The sequence below is a fragment of the Ambystoma mexicanum genome, chromosome 6q (genome assembly GCF_040938575.1).
Source record: "Ambystoma mexicanum isolate Mex_15411 chromosome 6q, UKY_AmexF1_1, whole genome shotgun sequence".
Lineage (NCBI taxonomy): Eukaryota > Metazoa > Chordata > Amphibia > Caudata > Ambystomatidae > Ambystoma > Ambystoma mexicanum.
In genome coordinates this window covers 217,755,214-217,775,630 of record NC_090937.1, presented here as the reverse complement: position 1 = coordinate 217,775,630, position 20,417 = coordinate 217,755,214, and the positions used below count along the sequence as shown (strand labels likewise).

General features: G+C 45.0%; 1 protein-coding gene across 1 annotated transcript in view; it reads left to right on the top strand.

Annotated features, from left to right (window-relative positions):
* The window catches only part of LOC138515902 (alcohol dehydrogenase 1-like), a 495,924-nt gene extending 492,189 nt beyond the window's left edge, over positions 1 to 3,735 (top strand). Inside the window, exon 8 of the mRNA XM_069630663.1 lies at positions 3,308 to 3,735. Coding sequence (XP_069486764.1) covers positions 3,308 to 3,332 — 25 coding nt within the window. The 3' untranslated portion in view covers positions 3,333 to 3,735. The remainder of the gene's footprint in view (positions 1 to 3,307) is intronic.
* Positions 3,736 to 20,417: the final 16,682 nt, after the last annotated feature.

Here is a 20,417-nt window from a genome sequence, read left to right as displayed (position 1 = left end):
ATTTTCTTACTGCTGCGCCCTGTTACCATTGGGTCTGGTGCGCATAAAAAGTGAATAAAACAAACAAACAAACAAACAGACAAGCCCATTAAATAAACTGTTATGCATCCGCTGAATGAATGGATCAGTAATATCCAGGGACTCACTTTCAACTATGATTTAACGATTTGCTCTCTTATATGAAGGAGTGAGGCATCAGAACTGCTTGATGGTCTAAACTCGGATTGTTGATCAAACAAAAGGAAGTTCTCCTTTCTGGGAGTTGTTTGAACGTCATGTTTTCCAGTTATTTCTCTGTAATAGGGATATGAGATATAGAGCAATTATTTAATGGGATATGTACTTGTTTTCTTGATAAGATGGTTGATGATTCTAAGAGAGAGAAAAATATACCCCGCACATGGTAAGCCATTGCAGAATGCTGTCAGGATCATGTGGCAGAGGCTTGAGGTTTTCATTGATGAATGCTGGACAAGTTAGGCAGTGCTCTAGAGAAGCCTTCATAGACTTATCAGTTGTTATTACATATTCAGGAGCAACATATGTCAAAGGCAAGAAACATTGTAGAATTCTCAGGATCTGAAATGGCTGAGGCTGTGGATCTGTGTTGTGTTTTCATGATTCCTTGAATGGTGACTGTTTTCTCTTGTAGCCAAATCATCTGCTAACTTGTTTCTAGGGCAGGTGCTTCAGGACATTTGAGATGGCTTTGCATGTTTGGTGCACATACTGACGATCTGACATTTCTTGGTTGAGGACTTGATGAAGAGGGTGATGTACATCTATGCCAAGCTTTCCACACTGAGGATGACTTTGGGTGCTGATCCCCTCTAAACGCCATCTCAACTGCAAACATAGCATTTAAAACATAAAAATATTTAAAAATGGCGGCCAACATAATCCGAGGTCTAACTATCAAACTTCGAGTTTCTCACCCCAACACGATTTTGCCTGATCCCACTACGAATGAAAAAGGTCTGCAATGACACCGATGACACCGTCAGACCATTTTCCCTGAGCTGTCATTTAATCATATTTATCAGACTCTGTAATAGAAGCATTGATGATGCTGAGAATGTATCCCATTAAGGACACCCACAAAGAAAATCAAAACCTGAAGAATGGAAATATGGCAGCCACTGGGTACTTCTATAGGTAACATTCCAAGCCCTTGTTTATCATTAGTCTGTGCTATTGCAGAAGGGGACCAACCTCATGCAAATCAGCCTTGTGCTCACCCCAAGGTGATCAGTCCAGCGATCAGTGCATTGCATCCCGAAATGTAAAGCTATGCAGTGTCTGTACTGAAACCCGGTACACAGTCGTCTAATTTTACTGTAAACATTAATTGCATGCTGGGGACCACCAATGTTAGTACTTATGTGCTGTGTGCGTCACTTGCATGCCATTTTAAATGTTTACAAGGCGGAGTAGACAAGGAAAGAGTAAAAGCAAGTCCTACTCGTTTTTTCTTTTGAATTGTCCTCTCCGTCTCGTGAACAAGTAGATGCTGCCTGTACATTATACTTTGAAGGTAACATTTACTAATGGATTCCTATGGATTCTGCCTGGTATTGAGCATGTGGAAAACAGAAGTTTTACACCTGCTTGAAAATCTATGGCAGGCGTAAAACGAAGTTCTCCGACAGGACAGAGGAGGAGAGCACCCAGATGTCTTATCTCCACTCCGCTCTGTAGCGCTCCACCACCTTATATCAACATGATCATGCAGCGGAGTGGGAAATAGAGGCATAAATACATTACACCTCAAATGTACGTCTCCATTTCCCGCGCCGCCCAATTTAGTATTAGGGTGATATTAACTCCCAGTGTTTAAGAAGAATTGACTCAAACGTTTCTATCCATCATATTTTAGTTATCTCAGTGAAATTGTAGAGTGATATCTCAGGAATGATATCACTTTGTCAACACATTCACCACTTCATCCCTATTCGCTCTTTCCCTGTGTGGTCTTCACATTCACCTTTTTGCAGCCAACTTCATGCTCCTCACAGCTCGTGTTTGGTTCTGTACATTATTCTACACAGTCGTCTGCTTTAGGTTGAGCATACACTCTGACTCTATATCTGTTGGCCATTTTCTTTGGTGACTGAATAGTTTCGACGTTGTCGGCCATCCTAATATTAATGGATTGTTGATGCCAATTGGGAGTGGTGCCAACGTCTGGCGGGCGTTGCGCTCAATATCTGTGCTATCCTGGCCATCGTTCAGACTTGCCCTATTTCTAAAGCTACCCAGTGCATGCTTTCCGAGCCCCTGCTCAACATATGTTGATGGGAGCTGTACCACAAGAAATGTATGTTTAAAAATGTAAGCTTGGCAATGGGACACAGTCATACTAAAGGAGAGACAGGCTTCTCTTTTTTAAATAGATAGTGGCTCCTTCATAGTAAAGTGACAGTTGCCACGTGCTCTAATTCACATGACTTCATGCAGAGCTTGCATTAGTGAACTCATCCACACTGAGTAACCATGCACTTAAGGCCCTTGAAGGGGGGGTGGGTTTACAATCCTTACTGCTGAACTCTCTGCTCCCTATTTCACCTTTACACAGCCAGTGCTTGGCTCTACCACGTCTGACCAATGGCTTGTCAGTCTCAGATTATTTCCCCGGGGAATGGCTGGGATTGGCTGGGAGTGCCTCAAGTGTTACCTGACAATCAAAACCCTCCACAGTTCCAGGGGTTTCCTGAGCACATCCCAGAGCCATTTGCACATCCATGCTGTGACGTATTCTAGTAGCACCTCCCACTATACTAGAAATGTCCACCACTGGGAAATGATTGTTACCAGAAGAGGTTGTATTTCCCTTCCTTCTGATCAGCATTCCACCTGATCCATTGCAAATTACTAGCCACACATCTGCAAATTATTAGCCACACCTCCATACAAAATCACACAACCCCTCCCTCAAGTCCCTTATGTTTTTCCAAATGCTGGTCAGGGTATCTTCTCCCCTGCTCTTGTTTCATTTCCCTTTCCTACAACCACAGTATGGTTAGTGGGTTTTGAATGGACCACTTCTGGCAAGCCGCAGCACTTTAAGTCCACTATTGTGGTGGTGGGAGCAATGCGAAAGCTTACTAAATTGATATGACATAAATAACATATATTTAGAGATTTCACAAAATGAATAACACATGGAGCGCCAGTTCCAATTAACGGCTTTTGCAGGAAATGAAAACTAACACAGATGTTTGATACCACGCGTATCCTGGTATAGGTATGGAACGTGTACACGTGTTATGCAATAAGTAACTGACACAACTTTCATTTTCATTTGCAGCATTCGCACTGTTCTGACATTTTGAAAATCCTTCCACTGGAAAGTTCTTCCGGCAGAAATCTGCTTCGCTTCAAAACCGAGATCATCCTTGCATTTCTTCAATGGAATATTAGGGGCTGGGTGATTTTAATAGGTTTCAGGGTAGAGACACACCTGTGTTTATTTGCAAGTATTCGAACAATCATAATCTGTTCAACGGTATTATTTTTAGAAAATAGTGGCTTCGTATGTATCCTGGAGAAAGTTGTACCATGTAGTTCATATTTCGTGCTTGGTATTTCTCCTGTGCAGAACTGCAGTGACTGTAGAGTGTGGAAATACAAATTGTATATATGCGTCTCGTGTGTTACTTAGGAAGTACTCCACACTGTACACATACTTTTATTGACTGAATAGTCTATGATTCATTCTAGTAATACACATTTTAATAAAACGCACGCATGAAATCTCGACTCTTTTTTTACCACTTTTTAATCAGTAATAACAAGCAGAAAACACACATGGGACCATAATCCCAAAGCATAGTGGACCAAGGATGAGAAAGGTTAGGTGCGTTTGCCATTCTTTGTCGAGTATGTCTCCATCATATGGAAACGCTGTCTGGAGTAAGGCCAGGCTGCAAGCACAAATGGCTCCACCCAATGCCTACAAGTATATGCAAGTGTCCGGTGGACGCCCATCATGTTTTATTGGTTTAATGATTATTTGTACACATGGTATTTTCCTTGTACTTAGAGTATTGCTCGGGCTGACTCAGCATCCCTCCTCCCCGAGGCATTCTGTACCTCATGAAGAAGCTATGGATAGCAGACAGGTAAAGAAAATTTGCGTCAGCCTCGATTGCAATGGATCCCCCTTCTCCTACCAAAGGAAGCCATGGTAGATGTGTGGGACTAGCAAACACCTTTCCCTCATTGGGTATGAAATGGAGTGAAGAACCCCGAGATGTCTGAAGTAAGGTGTGTTGCTTAATCACTCATAAAACAGAAGATTATTTGTTTCCAATGAAAGAGGTTATATTTAGTTATTCATCTTTTTTTCTGAATTGCAAACAGTGGCACAATGGATGAGAACACTTTCTAAAATGGCCAGACACAGTTTAATACAATGGCATACACACAAAAAAGGATACAAACCACCCTTTCATAAACAATCAATACAAGAACAATAAAAAAGCAGATCATAGCTTTGGAAAAAACAGACAAACTGAACAAAATAAAGTCGGGCTTTAAAGAACTTTCCAAAAGAAAGTAAGCAGATGTCAATCACAAAGATTCAGTTGCCATGGTCCATATAGTTAAAGGTGCTGCACATGAAGGACATTATGGATTTAGTGGTTTCTCCAAATTTTGAATCTTGATGTATGACCACCAATGACAGCAGATGTTGATGGGATCAGCACTCTTATCCTTCTGGATCTTTTGCCAAACTTGGATACAATTGGCCTCCAAATTAGCTGTAGGATGCTGAGCCCCTAACTGCCATCTGAAGTCTTTCACTAAATTTGGTGTTCACTTTCCCAAAATGCAGATCACCAAGGATCATTCTCACTCCATGCCCCCCCCCCTTCCTCCATCACCTGCTGCATCCTACAGGGTCCTACATAATCCTCCCTCCTCTTCAGCATATACTAAACGACTTCATCTACATCTTTTTATTTAGCTGTTACATGCTTTCTTATAACGCAAGGACTTTCTCTGACTGCAAAAACCTGATTATAATCGACTCTCTCCAAGAAAGAGCTACTGCTGCTTGTGAAGATCCTCATCACTACATTGCATGGGCACCTGGCACACCCTTATCATGACTGTAAAAGTCCTGGAATTAGTTATTGGCCATGATCTCAGTTTTACTTCACAGATCAGGGCTGCCATCAAGACCTCCTGTTTCTTTCAACTCCAGTGGCTTCACCAAATACTCTCTCTACCACTCCTTCCGAGGCAGAATTACTCTCGTCTACTGCCTCATCTGCACACCTCTGGATCTGGCAACAATCTGGTCAGCTGCAGGCCTTCTAACATGTCCAAAATGCAGAAAGGCAAAATGCCTAGAGTACGAAGTCGCTTTTTCCTCAAACATTCTGCTCCTGATTGATTTCTTATACACAATTTATCAATTCAAAACAATGGGCCTCATTACAGGTCAGCCGGTCCGGAAATAAAGGTGGCAGTAAATCTGCCGTCACCGTTGTTTCCAGACAGGCTGATTCCAAGTCGTGCAGGCGGAAGGTGTCAGTAACACCACCCCCCTGCAGGCGGACATGGAAACACCGGCTCTGTCATAGTCGGAACCGGTGTTTCCATGGTCCCCATCCCCATGGAATCCTATGAGACTCCATGGGAATGGGGATTTACAGAATTCCGCCTAAAGAATTGCCACGGGAATTCCGGCAATCACGGAGGCGGAATGGTATTACCGGTCCGGCGGCAGCCTGCCGTTTGTTCCGGCACGGCTGCCCCCGGACTCGTAATGAGGCCCAATCTATAAAACCAAAACTCAGAAGCCACCTGCATACCGTATTCATTTTTCATGTTTGATGAAATAGGCACACAACAATGTGTAACTAGACACACTACATTAAAAAAAGGATGAAGTATAATTTAACTTAAAAAAACAACATCTGTCAAATAAATATGATTGGATGGAGTTAATGTGACACAAATGGGTTGTGATATGTGGTGGGTCATTCATTTGATATTGTCTTAATAGATTTGGGCCTTCTTATAAAAACAAGTGTATGAATAAAACAATGTGTACTGATTATAAACTAATACAGTATGCAGGTGTATTAATACTTGCATTCAGAGTTTTTGGTTGTGGTATTTATTTTGAATTGATCAATTGTGTATAAAAAAATAAATTAGGAGCAAATTGTTTGAGAACAATGTAATATGATACACCCAGCTCTTAATAAAGGGGAAACCCACAATATGTAAAAAAAAATAGAGTACCAAGCAGGCCTCACTACAGGGAGCCCCTCTCACCAGCCCTTTCTGCTCTCCTATGGCTATGTTTTGCTGAATGTCAAATCAAAGAACCTATGTTCCTAAGCTGCAAATTCTCACCCTGATTCCTCCTCCCAGGCCACAGCACTTAACGGATGCCAAGCCTTTCTGTATCCTGAAAAAAGCGAGGCAGTGAAAGGAGGCAAGGCTTGCTCATTCATAACCAGCAAGTTATGGTAACTCATTCTTGATTTCTTGCCCTATCACCAGTTATCCAGAAATTCTGAAAGGCCTCTTGTCTTGACCCTTTCAGAATATACTGTATCTCTATGAAGGGCTTTTGTTCCTACTGTCAGCCATCTTGCTTGCGTGGTTTGAAGTCATTTCTGCAATGGAGTACATTTTCATGAAAGGCAACAAATGCATAGGTATTGGTAGTGTTTAGCTCTAACAAGTCATTCAGTATCCTGGCAGTTGCTTCAGTGCAGGTCTTTAGCACATGAAAATCGTTCATGCCAAATTCCTACAAGTATTAAAAGGCCTCATCAGAGTACTAATGACTGGCACCCCGTAGGTCACCAATCAGATTTCACAGTGGCTACATATTTTGATTTAATGGTAATGGAGTGATGAGGGAAAGACTCAAACCTGGCTTGCAATTTAGGTGAGGTAGGTTCAATAGCAGCAATAGCAGAGAATGACACAAATACACATCAAACAAGACTACTCCAGAGGAAATCCTGATCCTGTGCACCCTCCGCCTCTCATGTCTCAATTTATATAGGTTTCCTAATCAGTTGGAATCTATAAGAACAGTAGACAATGTATGGCTTCATCTGAGGAGGCTCATCTCACTTCCTAATTATCTCCCTGATGGCTTCTCAAGCAAGCAGCCAGTTCAAGGTTTCCCTAGAACACTCCCTAAACCTCATGAATATCATCACTGCAGCTGTGAGTGTTCGTTATAATTAAATGTAGAGCTATTGTCAACGCTCTGTTTGAAGTAGAGTCAGCCTGAACTGGATGAACATTTCCTGGTGTGAACAAGGTTGTGTAGCCGGTGGCACCACAGGGCCCGGCTAATGCGGCCACATGTTTGGTCTCTCAGGGAAAACCTAGAAATAAAGACACAAGGATAATAAAGAATATTATTTCAAGTGTAGTGTGTGTTATTTTGCATGTGTTCTCTGTGTGTGTTTTTAGAAGTAACCATCCAGCCCACCATGGGGCTGGATGTAGTGTTTGTGAAGAAAGGAGCACATTAATGGAACTCATCTGCCCAGGAATGGGCTGGGCAGGGAAGAGAAAAGAATCCAGACAGATCTGAAAAGAAAATGGTTGGAAAAGGACGGTTGAAAAAGAGAACAGAAAGCAGGGAAAGAGAAAGACTTATCAGTCGTGGGGTCGCTGCCTAGAGCAGCATCCCAGAGCCTAAATCCAGCAATCGGCGCCAGAAGGTGGTTGGGGATCCCTGCACAGAGACTGATCCAAGGGGGTTCGTGCTACTATGCAAGGGGAAGTTGGGCCAACTTGGGGCCGTTACACTTGTCGGCCCACGCAGGGGCCAGACCGGACGACCCTGTGGAATAAATGGCCCAAAATGTGAGCACAGGTACCGTCTGTGAAAGTCCCTTTAGCAGGGCATCAGAACCCAGGCCTTGATGTAATGGTCACGTGTCAAAGCGACAGTAGCAGGGCCGATGAGAAGGGTCGTTTGAGCAGAAATAGCATAGCCGTATGTTAGAGAGCTTCAGATTGATAGCGGAGGTATGGCACAAAGTACCACATAGCAGAATTCTTTTGTTTTTGATATATAGGTAACTAGCATAGGGTAGCTTGCTTTTTTAGCAGCATGTGACAGTGCATTTTGGCACACATCGCACCTCTCAGAAAGGACACTGCACGTTATTTTCTTACTTCGCAGAATGCACACACACAGCACACTGCAAAACAATTTTCATTGCATTATAATTTTGTTTGGAACACAAGACACATGCAGCTGATTATGTAAAATTTGTCCTCATGACAAATCTGAGCACCTTTTTTGCCTTTTGGATTTTTTACTATCATATAATGTGGCATTGCATTATTATGCATTGTGTCTGTAGGGATACTAGTTATTATGAACAAGAGCTTTGCAAATTTTTAGAAGACCTCAGCCGCAGGTGCAGAGCTGGTATTAGGGCGCATCAAGCAATAGTGTTATCAGGGAGCATTTGATTGAGTTTTGTTCTTCCCCACAAGCAAGCAGAGGACTCAGGGACGAGTGAGGAGGGGGATGAGATAGTTGTTGGCTTTTTTTTTGCAAGGGCAGCGTTTCCCAAGGGATGGAGGCCCAGTCCTAGATAGCAGATGCTGGCACACCAGCTAGGGTAAGAATGCATAATGTTTGTGAAGGCCATAGTGAGGGGTGGGAGCAGTTCCCAGGCAGCCACCAGTGGAAATTGGCTGAATAAATGGAGAAGCTCACTAGTGGACTCTGCACAGTGTTTTCTAGAAGGCCATGGATCACTGGGATGTTGCTAGAAGATGATGTGCCAGGATTGGCAACATGTATCGAGCTGAGGAGCAACGTACCGAGCTGGGCAGACAGTGGGAATAGGGGGTGAATAGATGAGGCGTGTGTCATGCTGGGGTGCACTAAGTTTCAACCTTGCAGATTTATTTCTCTCTTCTAATTGGTCAGGCGCGGTTGGACATTATGTCCCCAGTTGTCTAAAGTATCATGGCCCAATTAGAATCAAGCCCTCTATCAAACAACGTTCTCAAAATGGGATTGGTGGATTTTTTGATGACCATGGGGGGACGAGGTCATGTTGGGTGGGTGGTCTTCATTTATTTGAAGAAAAGCTAACTGCCAATCGATTTTGGATAATGTGTAGGATTGTTTAGGGGACCAGCCAATCAATCACACTGTCAAAATGATCATTTCTGTTACATGTAATTTGTGGTTATAACATGTTCAGGCCACTGTGGGTGGATTTGAGATGGATTTGGTCAGTTCATTCTGCCGCCCGAGATGTATCAATACATGGTTTTGTCTTGTATGTGGTGTACGCCATTTTGGACCTCCGTGGATTACTTTTTCACTATGTTTGGATTTGCATTGGGAATGCCCCTAGCTCTACCACCTCAAGGTAGTGTAAAACACTGACTGACTGCAGCAGTCACCACAAGAAAGAAGAGGTCACAGGGCCCCATCATTTGACACCCAGGACATGCCCAGCCTGCAACAAACATCCAGCCAGCATTGCCATCAGCCAGCTGTTTCAGCAGCCATCATTTTTCATCCAGCAGACAGCACAGAATCAGTGCCCCAGCACAGACCTCAAGGTACTGCGTAGGGGTAACTGACTGCAGCAGTCACATACATTTATATGTATGTTATCTTATGTGTATATAGAAAGGGAAAACTTGTAGTGTTTTTATTGAATAAAGAGGAGTCCCTTTGGCATCCCTATAAAATTCACTCTGGTGTCTGTGCCCCTTTTGATCAAAGAAATCAGGGTGTGGCCCATCTCCTGTTCTCAGCAATTTTATCTTAGCAGGTGTGGTGCTGGGAGGTGGGATTGGTGGTGTCCATGGGAACTGTCCCTGACCCAGGCCAGGATTGGATACTCCCTAGTTTGGGTTAGGGCCAGGAAACGGGGGCTACAGTTGCAAACCAAGCTTTGTCCAACTGTTAACAAGCGAGAGATCAAATTTATGTTTCAGTGTGTCAAAACGGAAGTCCACCTCGCAAGCAAGGATATATATTTTCAAGATGGATTCCTCTAATTGAAGCAGAGATTACTACAACTACATCTACTCTGAAAGTAGTACATTAGTACAGTCATTCACAATTGGATATAAGGCCTTTGTTCACATTGGTCGAGGGGGGAAGTGTACAGAGTGCTTTTATGTCGGGTTGGGGGTCCAGCAGGGGTGTGTGCTAGCACCAATACTGCTATACATAAGTGGGCTCCAGAACGCCCTGCTGGGCACCAGCATGGACTATTTGAGTCTGGGTGGCAGGGCCTTTCCGGTTCTGGCCTATGCCGATGATACGGTTCTTATGGACAGAACACCAAGGGCCCTAATGGCTGTGATTGACACCTATGCAACTTTCATGAAAGGGCTGGGGCTAAACATCAATTCCACCAAGTCAGCAGTGATGGGGTGTGTAGGAAGGAAGAGGACTGTGAAGATGCGTCCCATGGTTTGCAACGGGGAGATCATCCCAACAGTCAAAGAATTCGACTACCTAGGGGTAAGATTTTTGGAGGCCGTCACCTTAAAAAAATAGTCTTTGAAAATGAGTCAGCACACGGCAGGAATCTTTTGCTTTCTAAAAAGGTGCAAAGGCCAGCCCCTGAGAACAGTCCTGAAGGTTTATGCTGCTCAAACAAAGGAAGACCCTTTATACAGAGCTCCTTCGTGGGGGGTCATACGAAGGCTGCAGAACTCCAGGGGAAAGAAAAAAAGTTCCTTAAACAGCTTTTGGGCCTTCCAGGCTCAATCCCATGTGCATCAGTTCACAGGGAACTGGGGGTGGAATTTTGGGAGGATCAATGTGCTGCCGCTCCAAGTACATTTTGGCTGCACCTGTGGGCAAACGAGCATGCAACCTTATGCCAGTTCATCATTAGGAGTATTATGGGTTAAGAAAGCTGGCGCAAAATCCCATGGCTGATATACTTTCAGGAGTCTCTGTACTCCAATAACATCCAGGCCCAGTTCCCTGCAGATGCAGTGTTGTTACCCATGCAACTGAGAGTCTACAAGCAGGCACTGTACCCGGGGTTACACGAAAAGCGGCGGAATATGGAACGGGCAACTTACTCTGAAAGCCAACATGCGCTGATAAGCAGGGTGTCTGAGATCCAGCCTTACCTTTTATGGGGCTCGAAAAAGAACGATAGATGGTTCATAACATGGTCAAGGTTTGATTGCCTACAGTCAAGGGGCAACACATAAAAGTGGCCGGCTTTCCTAATGATCCATGCTGCCCAGCATGTGGGGCGGCTAGGGTAGACCAGAAGCATTTTTTACTATTTTGTCCATCATATGGGGCATTGGAAGGTCCACCATTTTGCAGTTTGTTAAGTTTACTAGCATCCACCTGTATAGGGCCGGCACTAAGCTTCCGTCTAACGGCAGAATCTGAGCTGACTGCTTGGACTCTTCTGTCCTATCTGAAAAGAGCTATTCATCTGAGAAAGGGAATTTTAAGGGAATAGCAAATGTTTTAACTGTACTGAGAAATGTGGTTTTAACATATCTGTGAAAGGTTTTGTCAATGATTATGCTGTATTCTTTTGCTTTTTGTGATGTACTAGCTACTGTTAATTCGTTTTTATGTGTATTGGACGTTTCTGTTTGATGGATGTTCAATCCGAATAAACTTTGAAGGATGATGATGATGATGATGATGAATTCACAATGTTATATTCTCCACAGTTTACAGCACATTGCATCCTAACATTCTCATATCCTCTCATTTCGCATTTCGATAGACACTTTTTCCCATGACAGAAGAATAGGATCAAAACCCTAGACACAATGTAGGGCACCAGGATGAATGAGAACGTGTATCACTTAAACCTCATAAACTAATAACACTCAGTCAGGAAGGAAGAGGCACAAGTTAATAAATAGAGCCTGAGAGCAAGTTGGTATAAATCCGATTTAAAGGGTTAATTATATCCACACAAAAATTATCCCCAGGCAAAAAAACATCATCCATCATCCAGCACCAGCAGATTCACAGACTGTATACTACATCCTGAATGATAGGTAGACTGACAGGGGTGAGAAAACCATGAGCAGAAACATAGTTAGCCATTTGTGAAGTCACTGAAAATGCAGTGAAGTATTTTGGCAAGACAACACCAAGCAACAAAGGACATCAGGGAGCTTTGTGTTGTGTACTGCCCAACAAGAGACAGTTAATATCATTAGTGAAGAGGCCTACAACGCCCTTGCCCGAAGCTTTGTGGTGTGTACTGCCCAACAAGAGACAGTTAATATTATTAGTGAAGAGGCCTGCAACGCACTTGCCCAGCCTCCGAAACTCAAAAAGCCAATGGTGGACATCTACCCCTATGGGTCAACCATTCCCTTAACCTGTAATGGTATAATAACAGCCTGGAGGACTCACAAGACCCAAGCGGCGAAGATCCCAATATAGGTCCTAAAGACGGAAGTCAACTGTGGCTGCATAATCAGCTTCACGACGGCTGTCGACATGGGGCTGGTACACATCATATACCAGCCAATGGCCCACAAGTACTTGGCCATTTCAGAAGACATAAAAGCGGCATTCCCGAAGTTGTTCAAAGGGTTGGGAAAACTGAAACACAGAAAGATACAATTGCATATTAATCATGAGGTTCGGCCAGTGGCCCAAAACTACCGGGGCATACCCGGGAATATACAGAGGCAAGTGGAGTTGGAACTAGACAAACTCCTGCAACAGCAGGTGTTCGAGCCAGTCGCGGGTCCCACCCCATGGGTTTCACGTATAATCCTGGTGCCCAAGAAGTCGCCGGACGGATCCATACGACTATGCGTAGACATGAGGAGAGCCAATGAAGCGATTGAGCGCAAACGTCTCCAAGCGCCACGGATCACTGACATGATCCATCTATTCCACGAAGCGAAAGTATTCTCCAAACTGGACCTCACAAAAGAGTATCACCAGATTGAGACAGCACCCGAATCTCAATATATCACCACATGCGTGACACACCTGGGGCTGTTTCAATACAAAAGACTCCATTTTGGCAGCTCCTCGGCTTCCGAGATATTTCAGGAGGAGATTCACAAGGTCATACGGCACGTACCCAACTGCCTCAACTATTCGGACGACGTGTTGATCTTTGGAAAATCCAAAGAAGAAAATGACGTAACCCTGCACAGGGTGTGTTCCGCACTGGAGGCTGCTGGCCTCACCGTCAACAAATCAATTTGTAAAAGTGTCGCTTGGATTTTTTGGGCATATCTCTTCAAAAAAAGGAATGCAGAGGGACCCGGACAAAGGGGCAGCATTCAACACAGTACAACCGCCTCAGAACATTTCCAAACTACGGTCCTTCCTGGGCCTGGCGAGCTATTGCTCCAGAAATCTCAAGGACTATGCCACAGTAAGCAACCCGCTTCTACTACTCACCCGCAAAGACCACCCGCTCGAATGATCAAGGGACTGCCAGAGTGCTTTTGAAATGATTTGCAACAACATCGCCCGGGCCGAGGATAAGGCGTACTTTGATGCACAAAGGAAGACTGAAGTAATTGTGGACACCAGTCCTGTGGGGCTGGGAGCAATCCTGACGCAGAGAGACCACGCTGACCTCTCCAATGTCTTCATCATAGCTTATGCCAGCAGGAGCCTCACGGCCATGGAACAGGCTTACACCCAGGCGGAAAAGGAGAGTATGGTAGTGGTATGGGCCTGTAAATACTTCCACCTGTTCCTATATGGGAAGGCATTTATGGTCATAACGGACCATCCGGCCCTCTTATTGATCTATGGGGGGTCGCCAGATGAGGTCTGCGCCTGCAAAACTATTAGTTTGACATCCAACGTTGCCCAGGCAAGGAGGACAATCCAGCGGATTATCTATCCCGCTATCCGACAGGCCCGGCCCAAGCAGGGCCATCCATTGCCGACTTGTATATTAACTACGTGGTGCACCACCTCCAGCCACTCCCAGAGGACTGGGCTGACCTCGCTGCCACGTCGGAGCAGGACAAGGCCCTCAGCATCGTGGCTCATTGCATCAAATCAGAAAAAACCTCACACTTCAAATATCAAGCCAGGAATAGGAGCAAAGCCGTATGAGATGACATCCGGTGTTCAGACCTGGTAAAGGACGAGTTGTCCATCGTCGATGACCATGTCGTCCTCAAAGGCTGCAAAGTGGTAATTCCAGAGGCACTACGAGAGAAGATAATCAGGCTGGCACGTGAAGGTCACCCAGGCGTGGTGTCAATGAAGCGTCTTCTTTGACAAAAGGTGTGGTTTCCCAAACTGGACACCATGGTAGAGGAAATGGTAGGGGAATGCCCCACTTGTGCACAAGTGGCTCCGCCTCCACACCCAAATCCATTACAAATGTCCCCACTCCCGGAAAATTTCTGGACGAGTTGGCGGTGGACTTCTTCACCAGAGATGTTGCATGAAGCCTCCGAGACTGATTGAGGAAATGGACTGACAAACTGTGAGTGACCTGTTATCTTAAAAAGGGGGGAGATGTCATGTCACGAGTGCGACTGATCAGCTCTACCACATCATTGTGTGGGTTGGCCCGCATTAGGGCTGTATCCCAGGGGAAGTGACGTTGGTGTTAGGGAGGTGGGCGGCGGGGGGGCAAGGGCAGTTCCGTCTTGTACGAAGAATAAAGCAGATGTTGATTACAGTTTCTCCACCTGCAGTTCCTTATTGTCACTGGAGGTGATACCCAGTGTGGGTGTGTCAGTGGGACGTCCGGCAGTCCCTGCTTGTCCTCGCCATCACATACGTAGCTTCAGTTCTTCTTTAAGCAAAATGTCTTCCAAGGAGGCAGGTACATAGCTCTAGAAACAAAAAAGGTTAGTGGGGAAGGGGTGTGTGCAAGGGGTATCCCTTGGGAGGTAGGGACTGTACACAAATCCCAATTGTACAACAAGAATGATTCATACAAGGAGAGTCATACCCAAGCACACCCATGTATTCTAGAAGGCTCCCACTTACAAAGGAAGGGAATCTACACTATCCCCGACATGTATCTGTTACAGGGATGGCGCCCCATCAACAGAACAACGCACCATGTCCATAAGTGGCAACAAAATTCTTCTTCAGACATTGACATAGTGAATTATCTCTGTATGTTAGCACTCTATTGAGACATCCTTGCTGTTCATGTTCAGTACATGCCGGGTCATGTGGGAAGCAAAGGGGTCCCCAAACTAGGCCCAAATAGATACCTGGGGGCTTTGAAATTGAAGCATTCCCAAAGAATTGATCACAATAGATCATACCCCTACTGTGTCTTTCACACAGGCTAGTGGGATTAGTGAATTATCCAAGTTTATGTGAGAGCCAGGAGGGGTCTGGTCAAGGGATGGTGTCACAGGCTGAGAGAGTAGCAAAGCGGGATTTGGTTTCCAGTCCCATGCTTCTTAATCCTCGCACAACTTGTGATCTCATATTGTTGAGCCTACAAGAGCAAGTGAATGAGAGGAGATGAGGACGAGGTCCCTATCCACTGTTGATGCAGCGGAACCATAGAGTCAGCCCAAGAGGACTGCTCTGTATCAGTTCAACTCAGCTTGAATTGAATGGTGGCGCAATCAGTGTTCAAGATGATGAGTGGTCTGATGGATGATCCATCGGACCCTTGCTTTTTGGTCAGTACTACTCCTGCCCTCTCCATACACTCTTCCCACTGCAACTCATCCATAACAGGACTGCAAGACTTGTCCTTGGCCTCCAGCCCTGGGACCCTTTGCATTGTCCACAGGGCTTTCTGGGGCCTGGGTCCAAAATACCTTCAACGTTCCCTCCGTAAATACCTTCCTGCTCTCCGTTCCTCCACCTCCAACTCCTTCAGGGTCTGTCGCTTCTCCAAGCTATGTGTTGGTGGCAGATCTCTTTCCTCAGCAGGGGCCTCCCACTGGAACAACCTCCCTGCCACTCTGAAACTTGAGGAGAACAATCTTCGGTTCCGGAATCACCTCAAGACCTTCCTCTTTGCTTCTGCCTTCGCTCTACCTCTCCCCTGTTTATCTGTCTGATTTGGCACAGTGCACCTGGTTTACCCTCTGATTTCATGCCCAGGTTTATGCCCACCCAGCCACTCACCCGCACTGCCCCTGGCAACCCTTGCACTTGGGTCTGTATCTGTTACCCTACAGTCCCCTTACCTGCACTTACCAGACACCCCGTGTCTGTGCTCAATACCTGCACTTGCCACATTGCTGCCTGCACTACCTTTTGTATTGTTTTACCCCTTGCTCAGCTCTTGCCATTTCTCCCCTCTCCCTTGCACTTTCCCCCCCTTAAATCCCCCCTGTGCTTGTGCGTTCTCAATGTCACTGGGCCTAGTAAGATCGTTGTTTTGTCTTCCCTTGTTCCCTCGCTTGCCTCGTCGCACTCTGAAACACTTGTGTATGAGCGCAATACAAATAAAATATCATATCATATCATATCTGCCGGGGTGCGCAGTGGAAGGGAGCATTACCATCAATGTCCCCACCTGGATCTAGTCACTCACCGTTAGTGGCTTAGGCCGATTTGCACCCTCCTTCCTGCTCCCCAACCCCAGAATCAATCTATATTTAGTTGTGAGTGGTGAGACCAAGGCCAGATTTGGAGGTTATCATGGCTTTGGATGTGGAGGTCAAATTTGCCTAAATGAAGACTGCAGGAAAGAGTTACATGTTTGAGTTTTTGGTTCTTTCTACTGTAGGAAACGTGGCGCAAACTTTAAAACCCAGTAAATATGTCAGTTTGAAAGGGGGCATGGGACAGGACAGGTTAATATTAAATTCAACTCTCCAAATACAGGAAGTGGGCTGTACTGTAATTGATAGACATTGTTAACAACAGCAGGTCTAACTCATCAATACAAGGATGGCAGTAACCCAGGAAAAACCGGAAGAAGAAGACGAAGACAAAGAAGAAGAGTTAATTACCAGCCTTTACCAGCAAAGAGTGTTGGAAATGCTTGATACAAAGCTCTTCCGTCCATATTGACACACCCTAGTCCATTCCATTTTGCCCTTCTCATCACCAATAAGCATACTTAGATAATTGAGCCCCCTTTCTAATATGAGGCTTTACCTCCAAATGAGCTGCTACACTCACATGCACACGGAAAAACAGAGCCACATTTTCAGTCAAGCTTGGGATTAAGCCAGACTGGGAGGAAAAACCAAGTCCAACAATCCAGAAAAGACACCAACAAGTATAGGGGGCTACCCCCTCAGGTTAAAAGTGGGCTTTTAACCAAACAATATAGGTTTTTGAATGACAAAGTTCCTTCTGGTTTTCCCGATGCCGTTGAAGGGTTGTATGCTGTAACCTGTGGGGACAAGGACCTCAATTATGTGTGAACCACATTTCTGTGATCAAGAGTGCATGTGTTGAGCAGTGCTGCAGAACATGCATGAGCTAATGAATTAGCCTGGGGTTGCATGTATGTTTGGTAGGTGGGTGGTGATGAGGGGCTTGTCAATGAGGTTGAGTGATCAATGGTGTTGAGTGTATTTTGGATGTTAGTCTGTGTGTGTGTTTGAGTGCAGCTGGGTCTGGATAAGTGGATGAGATCAGCTTCACATGGTGTGAATCAATATAAAAACAGCCCAGACACAAACTCAAACAATAAAACAAGCTTTTCTCACGAGCAAACATTAGCTCACAAGGTAGCACATGAAAAGAGTGTCCTCGATCCCTCACAAGACCCATTTTTATCTGTGCAATCATAATTATTTGTATAAATAGAAACTATACATACTCTAAATGAGCCTTTTTCTTATTGGTAACCTCACATACGGGAACAGCCAATTTACGACTATATGATGTGTCTTGAACTATAAATGTAAGCTGCTGCTTCTCCTGACCCGGGCCCATCAAACACTAGTTCCATAAAAAATAAGGCAGGCAAGAAAGCCAAGGGAAATGTGTCCAGCAAATGGACGAAGCTGCCACGTCGGACTTGTATGGTGAAGCAGGGGACACAATACCGGACCTTGGAAGGCGTGGGGGGGGGGGGCATAGAGAGTGGGGTGTGGAGTTTAAATGTTGGTGGAATATGTTTAAAAAATGCCAATAAAAATCATTTTGAAAAAAATAAATAAATAAGGCAGGCAGCCTTCACCGAAGCCAAAAGTGGTTCCACATTAAACCAATAAACCACATTTACAGAAAATGCAGGATTTTCCCATTGGTCACAACCGAAACATTGCATGCATGTCAGAAGAGCTGTTGACAATGGACAACTACAAAGGCTGCATATGCCATAGGGTGTAATTGGGCAGTTGTAGCCCTTGTACTATGAATCTCATCTCTTGGGGCACAACACTTTGAATACAGATTTGATGTTATCATCATCATTATCATATCCTTTGAATGGCATTTTGATTCTTCTCACGATTTATCCCGATGTAAGGGTTGAGGCATCTGCTCAGTTGCCCCATCTCCTGTGTCTTGGATATGGACCTCAAGGCCCGAGTTTTGATACTGTAAGGAACTCATGGTGGAAACAGTAAAGACACACATAAGTGATCACAGTTCAAGGGTGTATATTAAACTGTATATGCAGGTTAGAAAAACGCCTAATCTGAACCTAAATCTAAGGTAGGAGCAAGCGTCGACTATTAAATGAAAAATAAGGCAGTCCTAATGGCGTTGTGTCAAATAATCAAGGCCTATACTAATAAACCTATTGCCAAACCTTACAACTACACAAAAAGGATGTGGGATAGTTTTCAATAAAAGAAAGATTTGTTCACAAATAATAAGTCAGGATGTGATTGCCAGGGGTCTCCCTTCCCCACGTTTTTAGCCCAGGACAAGGTGGGACCTCGGAGAACACTACACGCTTGAGCTTTCTCAGCAATGGCCTGATAGTTTTGGACAAACAAACACAAAAAGTGCTGTTCCTCGTATAGCTTTGGGTGACAACTTCACCCCAGGTTCCCCCTCTTCCAGGCACAGACTCCTCAACAATTCAATTTAACAGTTATTTTCATACGGTAGTTAGGGTGATGACTTTCCACCCCTGGATCTCCCTCGGCCGGGCTCATACCCCAAATGACAAGGGGGACACTTAATTTCCACTTATCTTGCAATATTTCCTGCTTTCATGAATCTTCATGTCTTTTCAAATAATGCAGTGGGAGTCTCCATCGATTTGGTCCACCTTGTCAACACACTGTTCATAGGGACTTTGGGTTTCACCCCTTTTCGTTAGCCTCCCTCTGCCGGTTCACTCTGGCCAAACTTTACAATACACAGTCAATTATGGGACTTTAGACTTCGCCCCCTTTTCATTAGCATCTCTGCCGGGTTCACTCTTGCCAATGTTCAATGTCTTTTATACAGTTCATCTGGGTTTGCTCTTGGTTGTCAGCTTCCCTCTACGGGGTTCACTCTTGTCAACTTTACATCCACGTTCACATTTGCTTTCAATATCTGCAGATTCACTTCCGTTGCTTTCTCATGACGCGGGATTCACTTCCCTTGCTTTCTCCACAGTTCTTAAATCAAAGGTTTTTGAATGTATGGGGATTTTGCTAGACATCCTGTATGACATCTTTGACCTGTCTTGAGGGCTCTGCTGCGACGTTCTGGTATCTGGTGCTTGTCCCTTTTGCTGCTAGTCTCCCCTTTACAATTTTACAGTTATTTGAACTTCTTTCACTTTGCCACTTTGCAACTTTCATTAACGACAGCCCAGTTCATATCAGCTCTCCCTTCGACTCACTGGCTGTGATGAACTGCTTGGGTTTCCTCGTAACTGGAGGAAACAAGGCCGGTACCACGGTAGCAGGACTTTCCCTAGCTCCCGCTTATCAGCGTCAACACGCTACATGTACCATTGACATCTGCTGCAACACACTTGGGCTATTGTCCTCGGTCTTAAGGTTCCTTCTGTGGAGGTTTCGCAGGTCTGTGTCGAAAAAGACAAGGTTGTGTTGCTCCTTGTCAGCCTCTTGATATTTGTCGCCTTTCTCCTCCTCTTCAACTGCAGTGGTAGATTAGCTGTCTCGTTGTGCGGTCTGCCTTGCTCGTACTGGGCTCTTTTGCTCCACCTTTTATCCCTGTGGAAAAAGGAAAGGGTCGTCAGGTGTGTGTGATTTAGTTCAATTGGCTGACTCTGCCTGACCCTTGCGTCGGGACATGTCAGGTAAACATGTTTCACATTAGTCTGTTGGGGGGGTAGGTGTGTCAGAATATCCCACATTATAGGATGGGGAAAAGGTGTTGAAAGAAGGGGGATACCGCATCTCACCTGTCGGTGTCCCACTCCCCAAGGACCCCCTCAACCAGGTGATCCTCCCGCACTGGTTCACCCCCAAGCACTGGATCCAAAAGCGATGGCCGTGTCCTGGCCACCTGGATGACAGATCCCTGGGGACTACATAGGGAGACACCTTCAGGTTTCTCACAGTACAGATAAGCTTTAAGTTTTTATTCTTCA